The 20,806-nt window shown below is 44.7% G+C and overlaps 1 protein-coding gene across 5 annotated transcripts in view; it reads left to right on the top strand.

Annotated features, from left to right (window-relative positions):
* Positions 1-20,806, top strand: part of SYNRG (synergin gamma) — a 37,421-nt gene that overhangs the window by 12,698 nt on the left and 3,917 nt on the right. For all 5 annotated transcript variants that reach the window (XR_014226993.1, XR_014226994.1, XM_082294659.1 and 2 more), the window contains 13 exons: positions 201-397; positions 970-1,254; positions 2,011-2,138; positions 4,101-4,219; positions 4,393-4,455; positions 5,885-6,829; positions 13,757-14,359; positions 14,715-14,878; positions 15,578-15,631; positions 16,334-16,430; positions 16,706-16,854; positions 19,538-19,648; positions 20,185-20,220. Coding sequence is in view for 3 of the 5 variants with exons in the window: in XM_082294659.1 (XP_082150785.1) it covers positions 201-397; positions 970-1,254; positions 2,011-2,138; positions 4,101-4,219; positions 4,393-4,455; positions 5,885-6,829; positions 13,757-14,359; positions 14,715-14,878; positions 15,578-15,631; positions 16,334-16,430; positions 16,706-16,854; positions 19,538-19,648; positions 20,185-20,220 (2,951 nt within the window). In the remaining 2 variants the exon portion in view is untranslated. The remainder of the gene's footprint in view (positions 1-200; positions 398-969; positions 1,255-2,010; positions 2,139-4,100; positions 4,220-4,392; positions 4,456-5,884; positions 6,830-13,756; positions 14,360-14,714; positions 14,879-15,577; positions 15,632-16,333; positions 16,431-16,705; positions 16,855-19,537; positions 19,649-20,184; positions 20,221-20,806) is intronic.

Below are 20,806 nucleotides of genomic sequence, written 5' to 3'. Positions count from 1 at the left end.
TTTCTCTGCTTGAGTTAAACTTGTCTGTAAAGACCATCCAATAACACATTTAGATGAAACATGATGATGCAATCCAGTGCCAGAATGCTGTTGCCTTACCTTACACTGAGTGCTGCTGATTCGATACCATGAAATAACATAGAAAAGCAATATTGGAAAAGAGCAGTTGTCACTGTCTAACACTGCCTCCCTCACAACAGAGTTGTATAAGAAAATCCTAGAAACCACTTTGACTCCTGCTGGAATAGACACAGCCAAACTCTACCCCATCCTGATGTCATCGGGACTGCCCAGGGAGACCCTGGGGCAGATCTGGGCTTTGGCCAACCGCACCACCCCGGGGAAGCTCACCAAGGAGGAGCTCTACTCCGTGCTGGCCATGATAGCAGTGGCTCAGGTATGGCTCTCGCCTGGCATCTCCCTGAGCAGCCTGCCCTGGCCTGTGGGTCAGCACCAGTGCCTGGTGGTGCCCACGTCCAGTAAAATGCTGCTTCTGTTGAAGTCTGGAGGAGAAACTGCCCTTTGTAACTTCAGTGGGATTAGAATTTTATCAATTTCATCACTTACATTTCAGTTAGTACTTTCTTTAGCGTCAACTAAAGTTCTGTTTTTTCATGAAAAGGGTTATTAAAAATTGGAAGGGGCTGCCCGGGGAGGTGGTGGAGTCCCCATCCCTGGAGATGTCCAAGGAAGGACTGGACATGGCACTGGGTGCTCTGGGCTGGCTGACAGGGAGGGTCAAAGGTTGGACTCAATGGCCTTGGAGGCCTTTTCCTACCTCAGTAATTTTATATTGAATATGATCCACTTACATGGACCTTGACGGCGCATTTGGGTGTGGGAGGTTTACTGGGAGCTTGACCAGGTGCTGGCTTCAGTACCACAAGCTGCCAGCTGGAGCTGAGAGCACAATGCACCCTTTTATCAACGCTACACGTGTAACTGTCTGTCTGCTTGCTGCCTCTGCAGAGAGGGATCCCTGCCCTGAGCCCCGACGTGCTGAACCAGTTTCCAGCCGCGCCCGTCCCCACCCTCTCCGGGTTCCCGGTGCCGCTGCCCGGTGGGGTGAGCCAGCCCCCGCTGCTGCCCGCCGCCCCCGCGGCCTCCGTGGGGCTGGGCATCGGGCCCTCCGTGCTGGGCATGAGCCTCCCTGGCCCTGCACCAGCCCCAGCCCCGGCCCCAGCCCCGGCTCCAGCGGGAGGAGCTGCAGCACAGCCATCCGGAGCGTTCCTGCCCTCCTACCCGCCCGGCCAGGTGAGCTCGCTCCCTGCCTGGGAAACCCCCCTTCCCTGGCAAGGGAATTAGCCTGGCACTTCCAAACCTGCATGGTGATAACAGGTTTGAAGTAAATGGCAAAAAAGCAGAGCTGAAATCCAGCACGTGATGTGTGAAAACGTGAAGTGCCACGGAGGGCGTTCTTTTATTTTTTTCGGCTCTCTTTGGTGGTATTAGAAGAGGTACAAAAGTGTTCTGTATTACAAAGAGGATTTAGTTGTAGTTAGGGTTTTGTATTGCACATAAAATGGAATTTCAGGTTAAACTGCACAACAGACACTAATAGCTGGTAAAATAGGAATTTTCAGGAGCTGAGAACTCTGAAAACCTTCAGTTTACAAAGGTAGATCATGTGGGGGTTAAATTCTGCTGTTTGCAGACATGCTTCATCCTTCAGAAAATATTTTTTGCGGTGCAATTAATTTTAAATTATTCATTCAAATTATTAATATTTGTTCTGTATTAAAATAAGACACGGCTATGATCAATAACACAGTTATTGTGAAAGAAGTCAAGTTCCTTATTCACCTGTTGTTCATTCTTGCTCCCTGTAATCCTGTGTGTGTTTGAGTAGGGCAAGGTGCAGACAAAGTGGAAATGCTGATGATGCTTGTGTTGAAAGGTTCCTTTCCTTCTTGCTTTCCCTCTTAATCACACTGCTCCGAGCTGCTTTCATGCTATATGACAATTTGAAGAGCCAACAGCATAGCAATTTGTGTGTTGTTTGTAACTCAGGTAGTAAAACCAGAAGATGATGACTTCCAGGAGTTTCAGGATGCCTCAAAGTCTGGCTCCCTGGATGACTCCTTCACTGACTTCCAGGGGGATGCAGCCAAAGCAGCCAGTTCACAGCACCGGAGCAGGTACCAGATCCTTGGTGTTTCTGTCATGTCTCTGGTCAGTGCCTAAACTTTTGATACGTGACTATAAATTTCAATTGAAGCATCATTCAGACTCCAGCAGTCCTGGCTTTTCTTTTGGGAGACAAGATGTAATTCCTGATCAGGCAGGTTTTGTATAACAAAATAAATAAACATGTTTCCTCCCTTTGATAGTTTACAATCAACCTTTCAAGGTCTACAAAGACTAGAAAATGTCAGCCTTCTTTCCTCTTTATGCACCTCCCAGGTGTCTAATTGTAGCCAGACACATTTCCTGGGTAGGAACTGGCTGTTCTTAGAGGCAAAGAGAACTCTGAATTCCATGTGAGCCCTGATTACCAGGTGCTTCCTCAGCAGTGACATCAAATGGGGATGCTCAACCCAATTGTTCTGTTACACCATGGCAAATGGCTTCTGTGTAAGAAATTCAGTTTTGCTGATGGCATAGAATTCCAGAATGTTTTGGTTTGGAAGGAACATTAAAGATCATCAGTTCCACCCCCTGCCATGGGTGGGGACACCTTCCATTAGACCAAATTGCTCCAAGCCCTGTCCAGCCTGGCCTTGGACACTTCCAGGGATGTCAGTGCCACATGGATCTGAAGATGCTGATTTAAGTATATCTTGTGTTAGATGTCGTTTTGCAGCTGAAGCTAATCTGTTACTGAAAGTTTTGACAGAAAACTGTTTGTAAATTGCACAATGGGAAGTAGAGGATCATTAAAAAAAATTTCAAAAAATGGTATTTCTTTTTCACTGCAGCAATTCTCTTTATTCAGTTGTGAAAGCGTTCAGTTTTGAACAAAATGGTACAATGAGCTATAATCTAATTGCTTATGGAGCTTTATTTTAAAAAAAGCCATCTGTGGAGTACAGCTGATTAACCATTCCATTTGCCAAGATTGCATATCTAATAGCCTGCTTTGCAGGGATGGGAAATTTAATTATATTACCATAAGCTCTATTTTTTTGCCATTGCACTGTCTGTCTGCAAGCATCACAGACCAGCATCAGCACATGTGTGCAAGTGCTTCATTTGTGTGTTGCTTGTAGGCTGCTGATAAGGAGATTTAAATGGCTCTGGAAAGATTCTTGCTCCAGGCTGAAGAATGCAATAGAAATTCATTCAGGTTTTCAATGTGAATGACACAAACTAGAGGTAAAATGCATCATTCATATGTAAAGGATGTTGTTGTGTGGAGCTGCCAAGGTCTGATAACAGGGCTTGTGTGGAGGGTAGGCAAAGCTCTCTCCTAAATCTTCCAGCATTTGCTAACAAGGTGTTAGGTTGTTGTGGCAGTTTTACTGGATAAAATAGAGTGTGTTTATGCAAAAAGACTTGCTTGTGTAACTGTGCACTAATCCTTATTTTGCTGACTAGAGATCTGCCTGAACTCCCTGATTGGCACTGACAGAAATTCGAAGTTATCCTTTCCTTCCTTTGAACAGTGATCCCACTTTATTATCTTAATTTTGCAGTATGTAATGAGATAGAATCAGAATCAGCTGAAAGTATGGAGCTCTCAAAATCTTGTGCAGTTTTAACTCTTCACTGTACCTGGTTCTATCAGGGGGAATTTTCAAAGGGATAAATGAAGCAGCAGTAATTCCTGGGGTGTGTCTGTGTGCTTGTTCTCTCCTGGGCTGAGAATTCCTTGGTGTATAGTCCCTGGAGTGTTTTGTTCATGGTTTTGATAGAAATTAGAATCAAGAATGGTGCAAATTGACTTCTGACCTAAAGAAATATGATTAGGTGAGATAAAGTGGGAATTTATCCAGCTGAGGTCATTTACATCAGGGGCTGGATTAAGCACTCATTAAGGCATAACTTAGGTTTAGGAACCAAATTGTGTAGTCTTAAGAGGCTCCTTTAAATAAAACCTGGAAATGCAGATTTCTTATGGATGAATTAAGGAACTTTGCTTTTATCTCTTTTGTTTTTAGTGTTCCTTCTTTACTAATGCCACTCCCAGGTAATAAGCCGCTCTCACCAGCTGATAAATATGCTGTATTTAAAGGAATGGCAGCTGAGAAGCCTTCTGAGAGTGCAGCTGCTTTTGGAGGTAAAAGGACAAATACATAACCACTATGAGCAATTTATTGTAAAATGTAATATATCTTCTTTTTGCCATTGATAAGATATTAATAGTTAAAAATCAGAGCAATTAATACAACATTTGCTGTATGAATTCGTCATTTCTCTGTGTAAATGTATTTCTTTTCTCCTGTTCTCTAGATGGAGGGGACAAGTACAGCGCTTTCCGGGAATTAGAGCAACCAGCAGAGAGCAAATACTTGGGTAAGCACTGGGGGTTTAACATATTTTCATTATCATTTTTAGCATTTCTCTTTGAGCTGCAGAATTTCCATCTCTGCAGTTCTAAAATAATGGTGGTGCTGCTTCTCTAAAAAACCTGGTAGGAAGTATCTTGGAAAAACAGGGCAATATCCTATTGGAACAATATGCTGATGGTATTTCTGGAAGATTGGCATCTCTTCTGGGTGCTCCTGAGTTTTATTTTAAAGCAGTGGTGTGGTTGGAATTTGTTTTAAGTAAGGAGTCATTCATTTATGAAACCCCTGTGGTGTTTTGTGAGCTTCTCATGCTCGGAACCTCTTCAGGATTAAATGCTTGCAGTAAAATGAAATAACATTTGATCTCTTTCTGTACGTGTTCTAAAATAGAGAAAGTTGCTGTATTTGCCTGCTGTCAAGGTCTGACCACTCTTAACCCTTTCACCAGCTTACATTTCTAATGGAAAAGTTTGCAATTCTTCAGTAAGTGTAGTTTGCTGTGCTGTTGCAGTTTTGATCAATGAGTGGCAATTTCAGGAATATTTTGTGTTGTTGCTGAGCCAAATGAATTGGTTTGGAGGGGAGGGAGAATGGAATACAAGGTCAGGTGTAGTTGTGGTCCTTTACTACCATTATGAAGAGTCTTCTTTTAATCTTGGTTAAACTAATTTAAAGTATGACACTGTGTGGTAGCTTAAGAATTAAATGCTAGTGGTGTGCTTCTAAAATAGAAAAAAAATCTATTTATTGGACACTTGTCTTAAAGTCAGCATCAATACTTTAAAATTACCAGTAGTCCAAGTATGTACATGCTGGTGAATGGGTTAAACAATGTTTTCATGTTCAAAAGAAGAAAGTTACAAAATTAGTACACCAAACTATTCAATGAAACTTCATTGAAAACATTGTTCCTCGTGTTGGTTTTGTCTCAGCCCTCTGGTGATCCCCTCTGAGAAAGTTGCAGTATTTCAGAGGGAGGAAGGGAGGAATTGCTTCTGTAAAAAGCAAATACTGTATTGGTAAAAGTGAAATTCAAAATTACATTCACTGCTTGGCAAACACGAGGAGGATGAGGTGGGGAGAAGAACTTGCGTGGAGGCCGAATAAGGCAGCATTGATCTCCTTTTGAATCTATTTGTCATAGTGTGTTTTGATATTAACTCAGTGTAAAGGGAGTTTAATATGACTTTGAGGCTATTTGAGAGAATTAAGTGTTTGCTGGAGTGAAAAGTAGAATCACTGACCTTGACACTTGTGTGGTTCATGGCAGTTGAGTTTGCAGTTCCGTGTGCACCCTGAGGTCTTTAATTTAAACAGTTTGCATAAAACTTTCTGACATTGCATGAAATAATTTGCTTGCTTGCATGGTGTGAATGCTCTGTATTTGCTGTGCAGGGTTTAACTGTTGTTTTCTCCCTGTTTTTTCTTCCCAGGAGAAAACCTTGCAGAGTTCAAGCCCACGGGAGCCGACGATGGTTTCACAGATTTCAAAACCGCTGACAGCATCTCCCCGTTAGAGCCACCCTCAAAAGACAAAACCTTCCCTGCGCCCTTCCCTCCTGTGCCCACTCAGCCAAAACAGCCAACACAAGCCAAGGCCCCTTTGAATCTGTCAGACTTGGAGCTCTTTTCCTCTCCTGGAGAAAACAAGCAGCCATCCTTCCCACCTGCGTTTAACACCTCAAAACCGGGCTCCTTTCCCCCCCCACCCCTTCCGTCCGCCTCTGCCCAGCCAGCGCCCGGCAAAACTTCAAGCTTAGCTGATGACTTTGGAGAGTTCAACCTTTTTGGGGAATTTTCTAACGGCGCATCAGCCGGTGGACAAGATGACTTTGCCGATTTTATGGCTTTCAACAACAGCGGGGGGTTTTCCGAACAAAAACCTGATGACAAATACAATGCACTGAAGCTGGAGGCTGGCCCTAGTGCTCAGGCTGGCTCCTCTGCCAGCGCAGTGAAGGGTGGGCAGAGCTCTGCCACCACTGCTACGCCCACCAAATACGACATCTTCAAGCAGCTGTCCCTGGAAGGCTCCAGCGCGGGCTTCGAGGAGGCCAAGGACAGCGCGCTCTCCTCGGTGAAGAGCGATGATGACTTTGCTGACTTCCACTCCAACAAATTTTCTTCCAGCGGCGCCGAGAAGTCGCTGGTGGACAAAGTGGCAGCTTTCAAGCAGGCCAAAGAAGACTCTGCTTCGGTGAAATCCCTGGATCTGCCTTCCATTGGCGGCAGCAGCGTGGGCAAGGAGGACTCCGAAGATGCGCTGTCTGTTCAGTTTGACATGAAACTGGCTGATGTGGGAGGAGATCTTAAGCATGTCATGTCTGATAGCTCTTTGGATTTGCCAACAGTTAGTGGCCAGCATCCACCAGCAGCAGGTGAGGAACTGGTTAGATTGCTCTGGTAACGTAGGTGGTGCAGATTCCGTGTTCTTTGTGCTCAATTACAGTATTATGCACTCGTCTTTCAGTAGTGGAAGACTCCTCAGTGTGTGTCCCCACCAGCCACGGCCCCTCAGCAGGGCACTCTTTAGTTTTTGTCTTAGAAGACTATAAATAGCTGCAACAGTTTGAACTCCAGGCCAGTTTATTTTTGAGATTTAACATCATCATACTGATACCTGTTCGCTATTGGCACTTAAAGGGACTCGAGTGGAAAATACTCCAGTGCAAACAATATCATTCCATTTATATCAGCAAGGTGATGGCAGAGTCTCACTTTAATCCACAAAGCATTTGGCTTGGGGACTTCCCCTGCTTGGCGCTTCCCGAGGGTCACTAATTGGGGCTGTTAATGAGAAGCTGACTAATCACCAACACCAGTGTATTCCCCTTACAGTGGGGCTCAGTCTGGGTAGCCAGGATTTTGCAGGACTGCAGTTTTAGAGTATTTCACACACCTTCCAGTATTAAATCCCTCATGGGAATCATTGTGCCAAGGGGCTGCAAGTGCTGGTCTCATGATTGGAAGCTCTTGGACCTAAATTTAAACCATGGGACTTTCACTTTATCCTTATCAGGTTTCCACCTTCTTTAATTTCCCTTTATGACAACATTCCTGAGGGAGTGAACTGACCATCTCTGACCTGATCACATATCATAAAACAAATTTCCCAAGTGTCCTGGTTTTTCTTTTCATATATACATAGGAGATAAGCTGTAGTTAAATGTTCTGTGGCCTTCAACAACATGGGAACCATTACTGTGTTCTAGGACAAGTTTTATGCAGTCAAAGGCTTTTCTGAACAGGGGGAACATACAAACTGTACATGTAAAAGCTCTTACTGCAAGAATTGGTTATTTCCACATGAAATATTTCTTCCATTTTTTGCAGATATGGGTAGAGAAAAAATATACAGTACTGTAATTTTGCATTATATGATATTTTTCAGTAGGGGAGAGAATTAAGTTGGCAACTTCGACGTGGAAGATACTCTCTAACAGGGTACAAAATATCAGGAATAATTTATTAGCAAAGACATTTAATTTTCATATTACTGCTTGGGAAAACTCCAAGTTGAGTGAGCTGTCAAAACGTAGCACCTACAGTGTATTCTTGAATGTTTACTTTGGGTTTGAAAGCACTTTTTCCTAATATTTTTCTAGCCTCTTTTGGTGGTAGTTTGACTTCTGTAGCTCTTTACAGGATGTGTGCTTTTGCCACAGCAATCCGTGATGAATAGTTGCCGTTTGTGGCAGGAAAGCCTCTTTTTTTTTGGTTTGTTTAAAGGGGTTAGCCCTTCATGTGCTTGTTGCTAAACTTTTGAACTCTGAAGTATTAATTAGAAGCTATTTTTATTAACCAAGTCTGTATTCTCCTATGGTGCCAAGTTAGATGTTATTCCAAAAGGGAGAGTTTTGCTCCATTTAACTGTTAGGATTTCGTAGCAGGACGTGCTCCGGACACTCTGCTACAAACATTCCTGTGCTCATGTGTTCCTTTCTGTGTGTTTGATGCATTTCAAGCTGTGAACTGCTGATGGTCAAGTCCTTTTTTTTTTTTCCAGTTTACATGAAGTTAAAAAGCAGATTTTTTTTTTTTCCCCCTCATCGTTCCCTTCGATCTGTAAATCTAATGTCAAAAAGGGACATTTGTCACATCACTGCTGGGAAAAGGGAGACTTGTCCTGGGGAGCTGCATGTGTGCAAGCCCTGTGTCACATCTCCAGTGGAACAGCAGCAGGACAGAGGTGCTGAGAGATGATTTCACTTTGTGACGTGCCCACACAGAGGTGTTTGTCCCTTGGCTGTGAGGTTTGACATTTATAGCTTCCAGGTATGGGCAGGTAGGTGCTTACGCTGGGAATTAGAGAGAAATCCTTGGCTTGCTTCCCATGCCAGGGCCTGTGGTCTCTTGAGGGATGACAGGTTTCCAGTTTTTCTGTCTCCAAAGGGGATACAGTCTCTTTAAACTTGGCTCTAACTCTCTGTGTGGAAGGTAGATGATACTAATGTTGCCTGATTTCTCTTGCATTTACTCCGTATAACCCTTTGAGCACTGGCTGCATGCTGTTAGTTTGAACCAGCCTGCTTCTTTTACACCAAATTTACGTTTCACTCCGAGTTGAAAGCATTTGAATGAGCACCTGCTCCTGTTGAGTGAACCTAATTTGTTCTTCCTGCCCCAGTTGCAGCGGGAGGAGCCCTGCCCCGGGCACTCTCAAAGGGTTATCTGCTGCACTGACACACCTGTAAAACACCTTTTTCTTTGGCATTACTGGAGATTTCTGTATATTTTAATCAACTTCAGGTTTTTTTGCTGCTTTTTCTAATGTCTGATTTCAACTAAACATTTCCTGTGTGAATGTGCCTTTTCAGATCTGCTTTGATATCTCTCTTCTGCAAGTATTGACCTGCATGCTTTACTCTGGTACCTCCCTTCTGAGCTCCTCTGTATCACTATCTTTTGTGATCTGTAAGTCCTGCTGTGTTAATAAATATTATCTTGGCATATTTTGAAAACGTGGGGATGTGTGTGATTTGTTGCAAACCAGCAATGTATCTCTTTTTCCTCAAAAATACAGAGTTTAAGGTTCTGGTATCCCCTTAAGCTGGTGGGTGCTTTTCTCTAGCAGAGCAGGGTGTGGGTCAGCTTCTTTCTCCTCTTCCAACGCTTTGACCTCACTCCCTGTAACCTTCTGAATCTTTACATATCAGCCTAAATAATATTTTTCCAAGAATTTGTGTTTGAGAGGGATGGAGTGGAGGAAATGTGTGGTGGCAGGGTTGTTTCTGCGAGTCGGTGCTGAAAAAACTGTGTTGCTATCTAGACTTTTATGAGTAGAAGCCCACTAAATAATATTCTGATATTTATTTAGCTAATCCAGTGTGAGTTAACCAGAGCCCCAAAGTAAATTTTCCATTTGGGAAGTTCTGCCTTCTAAATATTGAAACTTTCAAACATAAATGACAACTGCAAATTTGTGGCACGCAATTATGTCACTTCAAATTCCTCCAAATCCTGAGCCACTGACAGCTTGGGATTATCATCAAATTAGCAGACAAGGTAAAAAGCTAAAAATAATTGCGATGTGGAATGGTTAAAATGTTGTGGGGTTTTGGAGTTGCCACAAGAACAAAAACCAGCCCAGGAAGCAGAGTGTGGCTTTTCTTCTTTACACCGAGCTGGAGAGTTTTTAAAAGGAAAAAAAAAGAAAAAGGCAGAAAACCACAACACCCCTGCTTGAATCTGGAGGATCAGTTGGTCGTGCCCAGCCCTAAAGCTTTTTAAACCAAAGCTTTGAACATAAAGCTGAGACCTAATTCTGCAGGGCTCGTGCTGTTTGTGTTTGTTCAGCCAGTCATTCCTGGAGGAGGGAGAGGAACGTTCATGACTGTATTTATTACATTTTTGTCCAGACTTGACAGTCAGATTCACTCCCTTGCCCTCACTTGGGTTAATTCTGTACCCAGCAGAGCTTACCCACCCTGGTTTATCCCGGGAAGGCCTCTGGCAGGGAGGGTGTGGATGTGTTTGCCGTGGCCTTCCCAAGGGCCTCTGTGGGACTGAGCTCCCAGTGTCAGCTCAGGGGCTTTGTTTTGCTGTGAAACGTCGTTTATCATGATCATTTCCAAATAATTAGCAAATCCTGTAATTCCATGAGGTTTGGAGGCTTTTCTCTTCTATTTTCTTCATTTTTATTTATTTTGCAGTCAGCATTCTTGATGGTTTCCATCTTAGCTACGGCCATTCTTTAGGGAAAGCAGATGGGAATAATTCCCTTATTATTAACTGTTCCAGGCTTCCCCAGCTGAGAAATGGGCTGTGGATTTTTCTGGTTGCTGACAGGCATGACACTGATAGCAGCAGTGCATGAAACTCCGTTTTCTTCCGGTTTCATCTCCTTTTATCAGGTGGGGACCCACTGGAAGCAGTGAGCAGGTGGTGCCTGTCCCCATCCAGGCTCTGGATTCCTGCTCAGGCTGCAGGGGATGTTCCCAGGGTAACAGCACTGATGCTGTTCTGCTGGGAACAGAGCTCCACAGCCACCACCTGTGTCACCCTAACAACCAAAACGTGACACCAGAGTTATATTTATTCATCAGAATTTAATATCCACTGAAATACAAAAACTTGAAAGCCTCCTATGCTGGCTAAAATCCCTAAATTTATTCCAATGTCCCTGAATTGTCTTTTTCAGTTTTCTTTAGACAGTCACTAATGCTGTCAAGGGTTTTCCTTAAATGATTACACTGTTGACATTGAAGGCTCCAGCTTGTAATTTGCCTCCAGCCATAACTTAATCCTTGGTAGTTGAAATAAATTATTATAGTTGGCTCAAATCAGGGGTGGCAAGTTTTTCTGGAGATGAGATAACACTGGGAAACAGTATTTTAACTGTATTACTTTAACTGTATATTAACTTGGCAGCCAGTGCTTTGCCTTGGCTGGCTCGTGCGGGTGCAGCTGGTCCCAGGTGATGATCAGGCAGCTTGGACTTTGGGTTCCACATTCTTATTTTTCATACTTCTCACTAAATTGTTTTAGGACTGCTTGAGCTGTAAACACTGACTCTGAACGCAGTGCTTCTCCTGTAATATAATATTCCTGGGAAAAAGTGTATTCACTGGAGTGATCCCTCTGGAATTATCAAAGACAAAATCAAATGTACAGAATCAAACTATTACCTTTCACCTCAGCCCTTGCACCTCTGCAGAGGTTTCATGTCTGCCTGAATTCACACACAGAGAACCCTGAGTCTTAGTTTGTGAATAATTAAACTATAGTTCTGCCCCCCCTGCCCTGCCCTATTGATTGCAGGTGAGGTCAGGATTCCCCCAGAGCCTGCAGCTGATCCTGAGCCAGGATTGGATCAGGAGTGCCTGACCTGGTCCTTTAGGATGTGTTTGCAGCTGAAAATCTTAGCAGTTATCAAAGGAATAATTCCCAACAGAATGTGAGCGTGCAGATCCTCGGAGTGGGATCATGGCTCTTCCCTTTCCCTCCCCGGGAGCACCGGATCAATGGCGAGGCTCAAATCTTCGCTGGGTTTTGGAGTCAACACAAAGTGAAGGGAAAACAGAGGTTGCCTGCCTGGTACCTGCTGGTATTTCCAGGATCCCAGGATTAATTACAGCTGGCTCACGTGTCGGAGGTGGTTCTGGCTCTCTCTTTCATGCAAAGCTTTCATTTCCCTTCTTTAAACAAAAGCCTGAGAGCGCAAGGTGTGGTCTGTGGTGATAAATCACCGGCCCCTCTCCGGGCAGCTCCTTTCACCTCAGAGCCTTCTTTCTGTGCCGGGAGCAGGTGATTTCATCTCTCGGTGTTTACCCTCTGCAAGCTGCTGCTGTGCACATCCAGAATTCAAGTGGCACTTGGAAATCTTGTCTGTGTGCAGGGGGCTCAGGTCTGGATTTGGGATGCTGTCGTGGGCTAAGTGGCAGCTGCAGGAAGACCCAGGGGAGGAGCTGATGGATGACACACTGTGCCTGGCTGACCCGTGGCAGTGGCCATTAAACTCCATCCCTGTGTTGTGTGTTTGCTAGGTTTTTCATTAGCCATGTATGTGGGTCATGCCTGGGAAGCAGCCTGGAGCCTGGCCTGCTCTCCCCTTGCAGTGAGATGAATAAACCAAGGCAGAAATGGTTTGTTAGAATGGTTTAATCCTCGGGCTGGTGTGGCTGGATTGAATAACGAGGACAGTTGGAAGTCAGTTTGTTCCCACCGTGGCTGTGTTAAACCCCACTGTGCCAGCCCCTTCTGCCCGTGCTGTTCAGCACCAGGATCTCAGCTCCAGTGAGGCTCAGGGAAAACATTTTGTGGTCTGGGTTTGCTGTCCCTGGAGCCGCTGGACCCCAGGCGCTGCGCAGCGGCCGCGTCTCTGATCCAAACTGACAATTCTTCCTGCTGGAAAACAAATGCTAAATGTAGGATAGCAGGGCTGGTTTGTTGGGGAGAGGGGGTTCATGCTCTAATGAGAACTGCCCAGCCCCTGGCTCTGTGTGCCTTCGCTGGGGATCAGGCTCAGTCTGGAAGTGAAGGATCAGTTGGGTGGGAGCAGCCAGAGCCCCCAGGCACTGCAGGCTCTGATCTCACACCTGCCCCTGGCAGGGAGAAGAACCTATTGGGCCATGTAATCGCCAGGTGGGTATAAATGTTTGGAGCTTTCTGCAAAATAATTGGATTTTCTCTAGACTTAGCTTTTACAAACTATTTATTCAGTTAAAACATGATCTCCACAATATCCCTGTCAGTGCTGGCACCTGGAAGTTTGACGAGTCGGCCGTGCGGCGCTGCAGGAGCCCTGATAAGCTCACACAGGATTTCTAGGCTTCTTTAGATTCTTGCAGCACGTTTTTATATGTTATTTGTATCAAAGCATGAATATAAAATCAAATTAATACTTTATCAGAGGAGTAGAAAAGTCGGCCCAGTCTTCTGTGTGGTTGGATTTGATAAGATGTAATAACGCATTAAAGGTGTTTGAGTTGTAACATTTATATTTTGATTGTAGATTCTGCAGCCAGAAAACTCAACTGGTGATCTGTGCAGCCTGGACTGGACAGAAACTGATTTTTTTTTTAGTGTTTCTTCACTACCATAGTGATATGGTGACTTTCAGCTTAAAATGTTAAGACAGCATTCAGAGGTCAAGGCTTACATTCATTGAACAGAGAAATTTTTGTATCAAATGCCCAGGTATTTTCCAGCTTATTTTTGTGCAAACTCCAGTTCAATCCTCAGTGAGACAACAATTCACTGTGTTTGTTCTTGCAGCCCCTCCAGACTCTCAGCAAGTTGTTCTTAGGTGGCGTAGAGAGTTTAACGTTTGAACTTCAGCTCCTAATTGTGGGGGTTTGTTTCAGATGTGGATGACTTAAAGGGTGGCCTGTTTGGAAGCTGTCACAGTGGCTCTGCAGTCAGCAGCCTGGCGAGCTACGACTGGTCCAGCTCCGACAAGGATGACGTCCAGCAGGGCAGGAAGCTCTCCTGCTTCGCCCAGCCCTCGGGGAGCAGCTCCTCTGCGGCCACCTCTGTCCTCCAGAAGAAGGAGACCTTGTTTGGCAGCTCAGAAAACATCACCATGACAACAGTTTCCAAAGTGACAACCTTTTCCAGCGAGGATGCTTTGCAGGATGTTTCCTTCGCAGCCTTTGCGAACTTCAAAGACTCCGGGCCGGTCCCCAGCGCTCCGAGCGACGACGACATCGGAGACTTCGGGGATTTCGCCAGACCTCCCTCGGAAGCTCAGGATGCAGCAGCAGCTGACTCAGCCCTGGGCACTGATTTCCTCACTGGAGTCTCCTCTGAGCTGCGGAGAGAGGCCACAGATGACTTTGGAGAGTTCCAAAGTGAAAAACCAAAAATCAGCAAGTTTGACTTCTTGGTGGCAACTTCGCAAGGCAAAGTGAAGTCCAGTGAGGAGATGATCAGGAGTGAGCTGGCTACCTTTGACCTGTCTGTGCAAGGTAAGCCTGCCCGTGGTGGAGGAACCTCATGATGCATGTGCTTATCAAAGGCTGATTTTCCTAATTCAGTTATAAATTAGCTAATGGTGATTGTTCTAAAGGCTGCTGGAAACGACCTGAATCTTCTCATTGATTTCTGTGGTATTTGGAGCAGGTCTTTTTCTACAAGGAAAATATTTGTTGTGCCAAAAACCTGTAAGAATTGAGGCACTGGGGAAATCTGCAGCAGTCACTGAGTAAAGAGAAATATTTGTTCTTCTGGAGGAACGGGACAACCCTTGCTGCCACTTCATTCATTTTAAATAGCCTGGGTCTTTAGAGTAAAGGAATAACTTTTTATAACCTGACTTTTTAGGGTCTCATAAGAGGAGCCTGAGCCTGGGGGACAGAGAAATCAGTCGCTCCTCACCTCTGCCAGCTCTGGAGCAGCCGTTCAGGGACCGGTCGAACACTCTGAGCGAGAAGCCGGCGCTGCCCGTGATCAGGGACAAGTACAAGGACCTGACTGGGGAGGTGGAGGTAAGGAACTGTCTGCAACACAGCTGAGCTGGCACTGACATCAAGGGGGTTCTGTATCCAGCTTTTTGGGGCCTTACTTATTTAAATATGGGTGTGACTGTGAGATGGTGTCCAGGTGCAGTTGGATGTTGTGAGTGGAACCTGGAAGTTTCTTCTCTTACATCTCTAAAGGGAAGTGGAAAACGCTCTTGTCTGAAACACAGAATCACTTGACCTTGCAGCCTAAGCTTATGACTGGAAATTAGTTACAGTTTAAATCTAATCCCAGCTTTGGCACTGAGACCGTTTGCTTTGGGAAATGGAATCACTTTCTGGCTGCCTGCTAGTTATTTCTCCAGCTCATCGTGAGAAGAAATGGGAAAAGGACTCAGATTAAATTCTGCTAATCCCCACTGCTAGAACAGCAGACTGTAACAAATGTGTCAGGAGGAGGTGTGTGCAGTGAAACCTTTTACCTACTCCTGTATGTTCTTTCTTTTGAAACTCCTTCTGACTTCCAGAAATCAAATTTTAGAGTTAAGGTGCTTGGAAAATCTTGAAAGAACGGGGGGAGATTAGGAACAGATCTGTTAAAAATTCACAGAGCTAATCTGCAAATAGGCTTTTAAAATACCTGTCTGCTGTGTGTCTGTTGTGTAGGAGAAAGGGAGGGAAATGTGTGTAGGAACAAGACTGAGCCTGTCCTTTCCTTTGCACTAGGAGAGTGAGAGGTACGCCTATGAGTGGCAGAGGTGCCTGGAGAGCGCCCTGCAGGTGAGTGTGGCACCTCCTTCTCCTCCTCCAAATCCTTCCCTCCTCCCTGCAGGAACCAGCTCACTCAGTGTTTGAGACCAACAGGCAGAGAAAGTGTGGGAATCAGCCCTGGGAATTACAGTTTTTAAACCAAAAGCTGCCACCTCCTCAGCTAAGCACCCTACACTAATCTCTCTGTCACTGGGGATTAGTTTGGCTTTTCCCTAAATATTCCAGCTCTCTGGTTAGTTGGGTGGTCCCGTGTTTGGCTGCCCAGTATTGTGCTGTTCAGGGCACTGGTACCAGTGCCTGGCTCCTCAGGGCTTCCTGAGAAACAGAATTGTTGATGTGCTGGGCCCAGGGACCATTCATGTGCTGCTGCCAGAGATTTCACAGCCAGATCAGTGCTCCTTAACATTTCTTCTTTGCATTGGAGTATTAGAGAGCCCAAACTGTGAATGCTCTTATTAAACTAGATAGCAAGGCATGCATGCTCTTGAAACTCTTACTTTGGTAAAGAGAATATTGGCAGGAATACATTAAGGTTTTAAATGTTCATACTTGCCCCTGATCTACTTCAACAGGAGTATATAAAAACATGTGGTGGAGTGTGGCAATCATTTCTTGTTTAATTTGCCTCCAGTTTCTGCTGGGGGCAATCTTGTTTGTAATGATTATTTAAAGATAGAAACCCTATCATTTTATGAAATTCATTTCCACCAGGTCATAAAGAAGGCAAACGACACCTTAAATGGAATAAGCAGTTCATCTGTTTGCACTGAAGTTATCCAGTCTGCTCAAGGCATGGAATATTTACTGGGTATGTTTTAATTTTCCATGTGTTTTACACTTGGGAGTTCTTCTCTAAAAACCAGGACTATAGAATCACTCCTCCCCAAATGGCATTACTTTTTATCTTAATCTTTGCCTGCACCTAAATAATGAAAAACTCTTCTGCCAAACAAATGTAACTCCAGCTTTGAACTAACCCTCCATGGCCACCCTTCCTGTGCCACATCCGGGTTTGCCATTTCTGAGTTCAAGGCTTGGGATCCAGTGAATTCTCTGCAATCCTCCCCTGTTTTACATCCACAGGGGTTGTTGAAGTCTACAGAGTAACAAAGAGGGTGGAGCTGGGCATCAAAGCAACTGCTGTTTGCAGTGAGAAGCTCCAGAAGCTGCTGAAGGATATTGATAAAGTGTGGAACAACCTGATCAGCTTCATGTCCCTGGCTGCTTTAACGGTAAGACCCAAATAAGCTGCCTGGTTACTAAAACAAATGTCATAATTATATTTAAAGAGACTTTGCAGGGGGTCCTGACTTGACAGTTTGTGTTTCTTCTCTTGGAAAATGGAAATGAACTTGTTTGTGAAATCCAGTTTAAAACCCTCTAAGAAAACTGTTATTTATGCACAAACACAGTGGTGTCTGACTTAGTACCTTAATGGTGTAGGTGATATCCTGGGTGTCTGTGGACATCTCCAGTAAGGCAAATTCAGTAAAATCCAAATAAGCCATTTTACAAAGCCAGAATCACATGGATGTGTGTTTTGTTTTTCAGTATCCCTGCAATTGCTTTTAATGCTCACAATTCCAAACCACGCAGTGCAGCAACACAGAAACAACTAAACTGTTCTCCCTTCTCTCTGCATTTGGAAATGCCTGAGTTTGTTTTGGTTCCTGCCACAGACTAAACAGCTTTTCCTGCTCTGGATTGCCAGGAAAAGCTCCACTGCTTCCAGACAGCCTGGTAGGAGCTGGAGAGCTTTGGACATAGCTGGGTGAGGGGGACAGGCAGGGATGTTCTGAGGGGTGGCCCTTTAGAGCAGGAGCATCCCATGGGGGAAGGGTCTGCAGAGGAGCTGGGAAAAAGAGGAGCAGCCAGAGGTGCAGAACAGACACAAATAGAAGGCAGGAAAATCTCCCTGCCATTAAATTCCTTGTGGGGTTTGTGTGCTTGTGTTGCAGGAGATACAATGTGCAAAATGACTTCCTTTAACCATGGACAAATTCATATTTTTAGGGAATCACCCATCTGTGTGTGCTTTATACTGACTTAGACAGTGGATCCCTTTAACTCAGTGCTTATCCAAGGAGCCTTCAGTTCTCAGGATCAGCACACCACACCAAGCATCACTGAGCAGATCATTACCATGGGGAGGTTTCCACTGAGCATTTTCATTTGTGGCTTCCTCCTTGCACTGCAGCTGTGGCCACAAAAGGTTTTTCCTTCCCAGTAAACACTTACTGATAAATAAGGCCTGGATTACTTGGTTTCTGCTAGAAATACCCACCTCCAGCTCACTGGCATTCCCTGCAAGGCAGGTATTATAAATGACCAGTCCCTTTTTACACACCTTTTGCACATTTTAAACCTCCCCAGGTATTTTGGTGATGTCCTGTGATGCACAGAGCCTGACATCCTAGGGAATTTATATCCTCAGTATTTTACTGCTTGGCAGAGGAAGTGGATGGAGGTGGATTCACCTGTTTGAACTCTGGCATTGATAGCAACAATCCCAAGAGCTATCAGGATCTTTTCCTAATTTAAACAGGTGGATTAAAATACAGTTCCTAAAGTGCTTTTCCTTGGAAGATTACAGGGATTACCTGAAAGTCCAAAGCTTGGCCACGTGTTCTCCGAGCCACAGCAGCTCCTGGCTCGTAGCTCCAGCTGCATCTTAAGCACATTAGGAGCTGCAAACAGTGACTTCTCACATGCACACACAGTCCAGCTGAACTTACTAAAAACCAGGGACTCGTGACTCCTGTAATTCTCCAAATCACCCCTTTTCTTGCTTCTCTTCCCCACGGGATTCACTGGAAGGGGTGGAACCCACACCTCTGGTGTTACAGTCACGGATCCTAAATGATGCAGAAGTGCCAATTAACTGCAGAGAAGTATTCCAGCTCCCAGGCATGTGCTCAGAAAGGTTAATTTTATCTTTTAAAGGATTTTGTTACAAGGTAATTTTATGCACAGCATTGTGGTTTTTCACAGCAAATTGCAGGATGACCTTCTCATTTGCTTCACTCATGCATTTGGTAAACAAATATTAGAGTGCCTTTATTAATTTGATTGATCTACTTAGAGATTAAAGGGTGGTTTTTTTCAGGATTCCAATTATTCTCCAGCCATTCAGCAGGGTGGTGTGAGCAGCATGCTCAGAGTGTGGATTAAGACACCCATGGCCTGGGATTACACCATTTTTTAAGCTTCTTGCATTTCTAGTCATTGCTTTTATTTGCACTGTTATTTTCATGCAAAATTTGAACAGTTTTATATCCCCCTTATGCAATGTTTTAATTGATCATTTATCCTGTGGCTGAAATGTGAGGTTAAGCACTGGAAAAGTGACCACATTAATTTATTATTTACAGGTTTATTCTCCCACCCTTTGCCTCTCTTTAACCTGTGTATGGCTGGTGGCCTGAATTCCATGGTTTGGTTAACATTAATACCCCATTTTGTACTGCTCTGCCAGATTGTAGGTCCAAAAAGACCCCAGAGGAGAATGCCAGCTGCCCTGTTTTGCTGAGGCAGTATCAGGGAGTCCAGGACAGTGAATCCTGCTGTAGCCAGCTCTCCAGGGCGGGCTGGGAGAGCTCCCTCCCCACAGCTGCACAAACACCTGCAGAGCCTCTGTTTGCCTTCCCCCAGTTCCCAGGGCTCCTTCCCCTTTGGATGTGGGAATGTGCAACTCAAGAATTCCTTCCTTTGTACTCGAGGCCTTTTTTAAGACTTGGAGTGTTACAGGTTAGTGCTGGTGGAGGTGGCGAGTCCATCCCGACAGCTCTGATGATTGTCACCCCTGCCACACCTGTGGGACACGCTGGCTCTCAGTGCTCAGTAATTCTTTATCATGATGTCTCAAACTTCCTCAGGTACTGAAAATGCCTAAATGTTACTGTCTCCTTTCTTTAGCCAGATGAGAACTCCCTGGATTTCTCTTCTTGTATGCTGCGCCCAGGGATTAAAAATGCCCAGGATCTTGCCTGTGGAGTGTGTCTCCTAAACGTGGATTCCAGAAGCAAAGTAAGTGTGCTGGTTAAAGTCCTTTTGAATTCACAGTATGGTCTTTCATATAGAATCCCAGACTGGTTTGGGTTGGAAGGGACCTTAGAGCTCATCCAGTGCCACCCCTTGCCACGGGCAGGGACACCTTGCACCATCCCAGGGTGTCCAGCCTGGCCTTGGACACTTCCAGGGATGGGTGTATTGAAAAAATTCCCATGGTTATAATTTGTAAACTCTGACCTGTAGATGAGTCTCAATAAAATCCTGTAATAAAATATCCAGTGTTGCTTGGGCTTTGGTGTGACACAGCTGTGGAGAAAGGGTTGAGTTCAGTTGTTCATAATGGGGAAGAAACTGGGATGCTAAGATTTTTTAAAGTATGCATATTTTTTAAACAAAATCTGTTAATGACTTTTCTCCATGAAATGGCTCACCAGAGGGGACTGTTGCCATTAGCAGAGCTGGGAGGGACTCCCAGGGCTTGTGCAGAGTTGTGCCAACCAGTTAAAAATAGAGGCACTTTTCCTGACTTTTTGGTTTCAACATTATTTCAGAAAGAAGAGAAATCTGTGGAAGAACTTCCCAAAAAAGTATGAACCTGTAAAAAACATTCTTTCTAGACTCATTCTTCTTGAGTGTGGAAGGCTGAGCTGCTAATGGGCTCTCAGCTGTCATTCTCGATTGTACCAATCATTAATCCTCTTCTCCAGTCATGTTTTGTGGCCGTTAACTCTTGATCTGACCAACTAACATGCTCCAGAGCCTCCCCTTGTCTGTCTGCATGCCTGTGCCTTGTGCCCAGCTCTCTGGTTTTGTGCTCCTTCTGTTGTGTGACAGAAAATCCCTGAGTTCCTGAGTCTGTGCTGCCTGTGTGTCTGTGGCAGGAGAGGGGGGATTTCAGGGGCTTTGTGCTAGAAATATTGACTTTTTGCTTTGTGTAGCAGGCAGTGGCATTTTTAGAAATCTCTGCAGGAAATCCAGGGTGTGGAGAGCAGGGCTGGGATATTTTTTTAAATAGGGAGCTGTGAGGCATTGGAAAGTATCTCCTAGCAACAAACAGCGAGGTGGTTTCAGCCTGTTCATGGCTTCACACGCTCAGAGGCTCCTATTGTAAAGCAGCTTCAATTAACAGGAGGAAGTAGATCAAATTCAACCTGAAGTAACACTAAGAGCAAG

This window comes from Coloeus monedula (assembly GCF_965178545.1).
Source record: "Coloeus monedula genome assembly, chromosome: 20".
Classification (NCBI taxonomy): Eukaryota; Metazoa; Chordata; class Aves; order Passeriformes; family Corvidae; genus Coloeus; species Coloeus monedula.
Note: the sequence above shows the minus strand (reverse complement) of the source record. Positions and strands in the feature narration are given on the sequence as shown.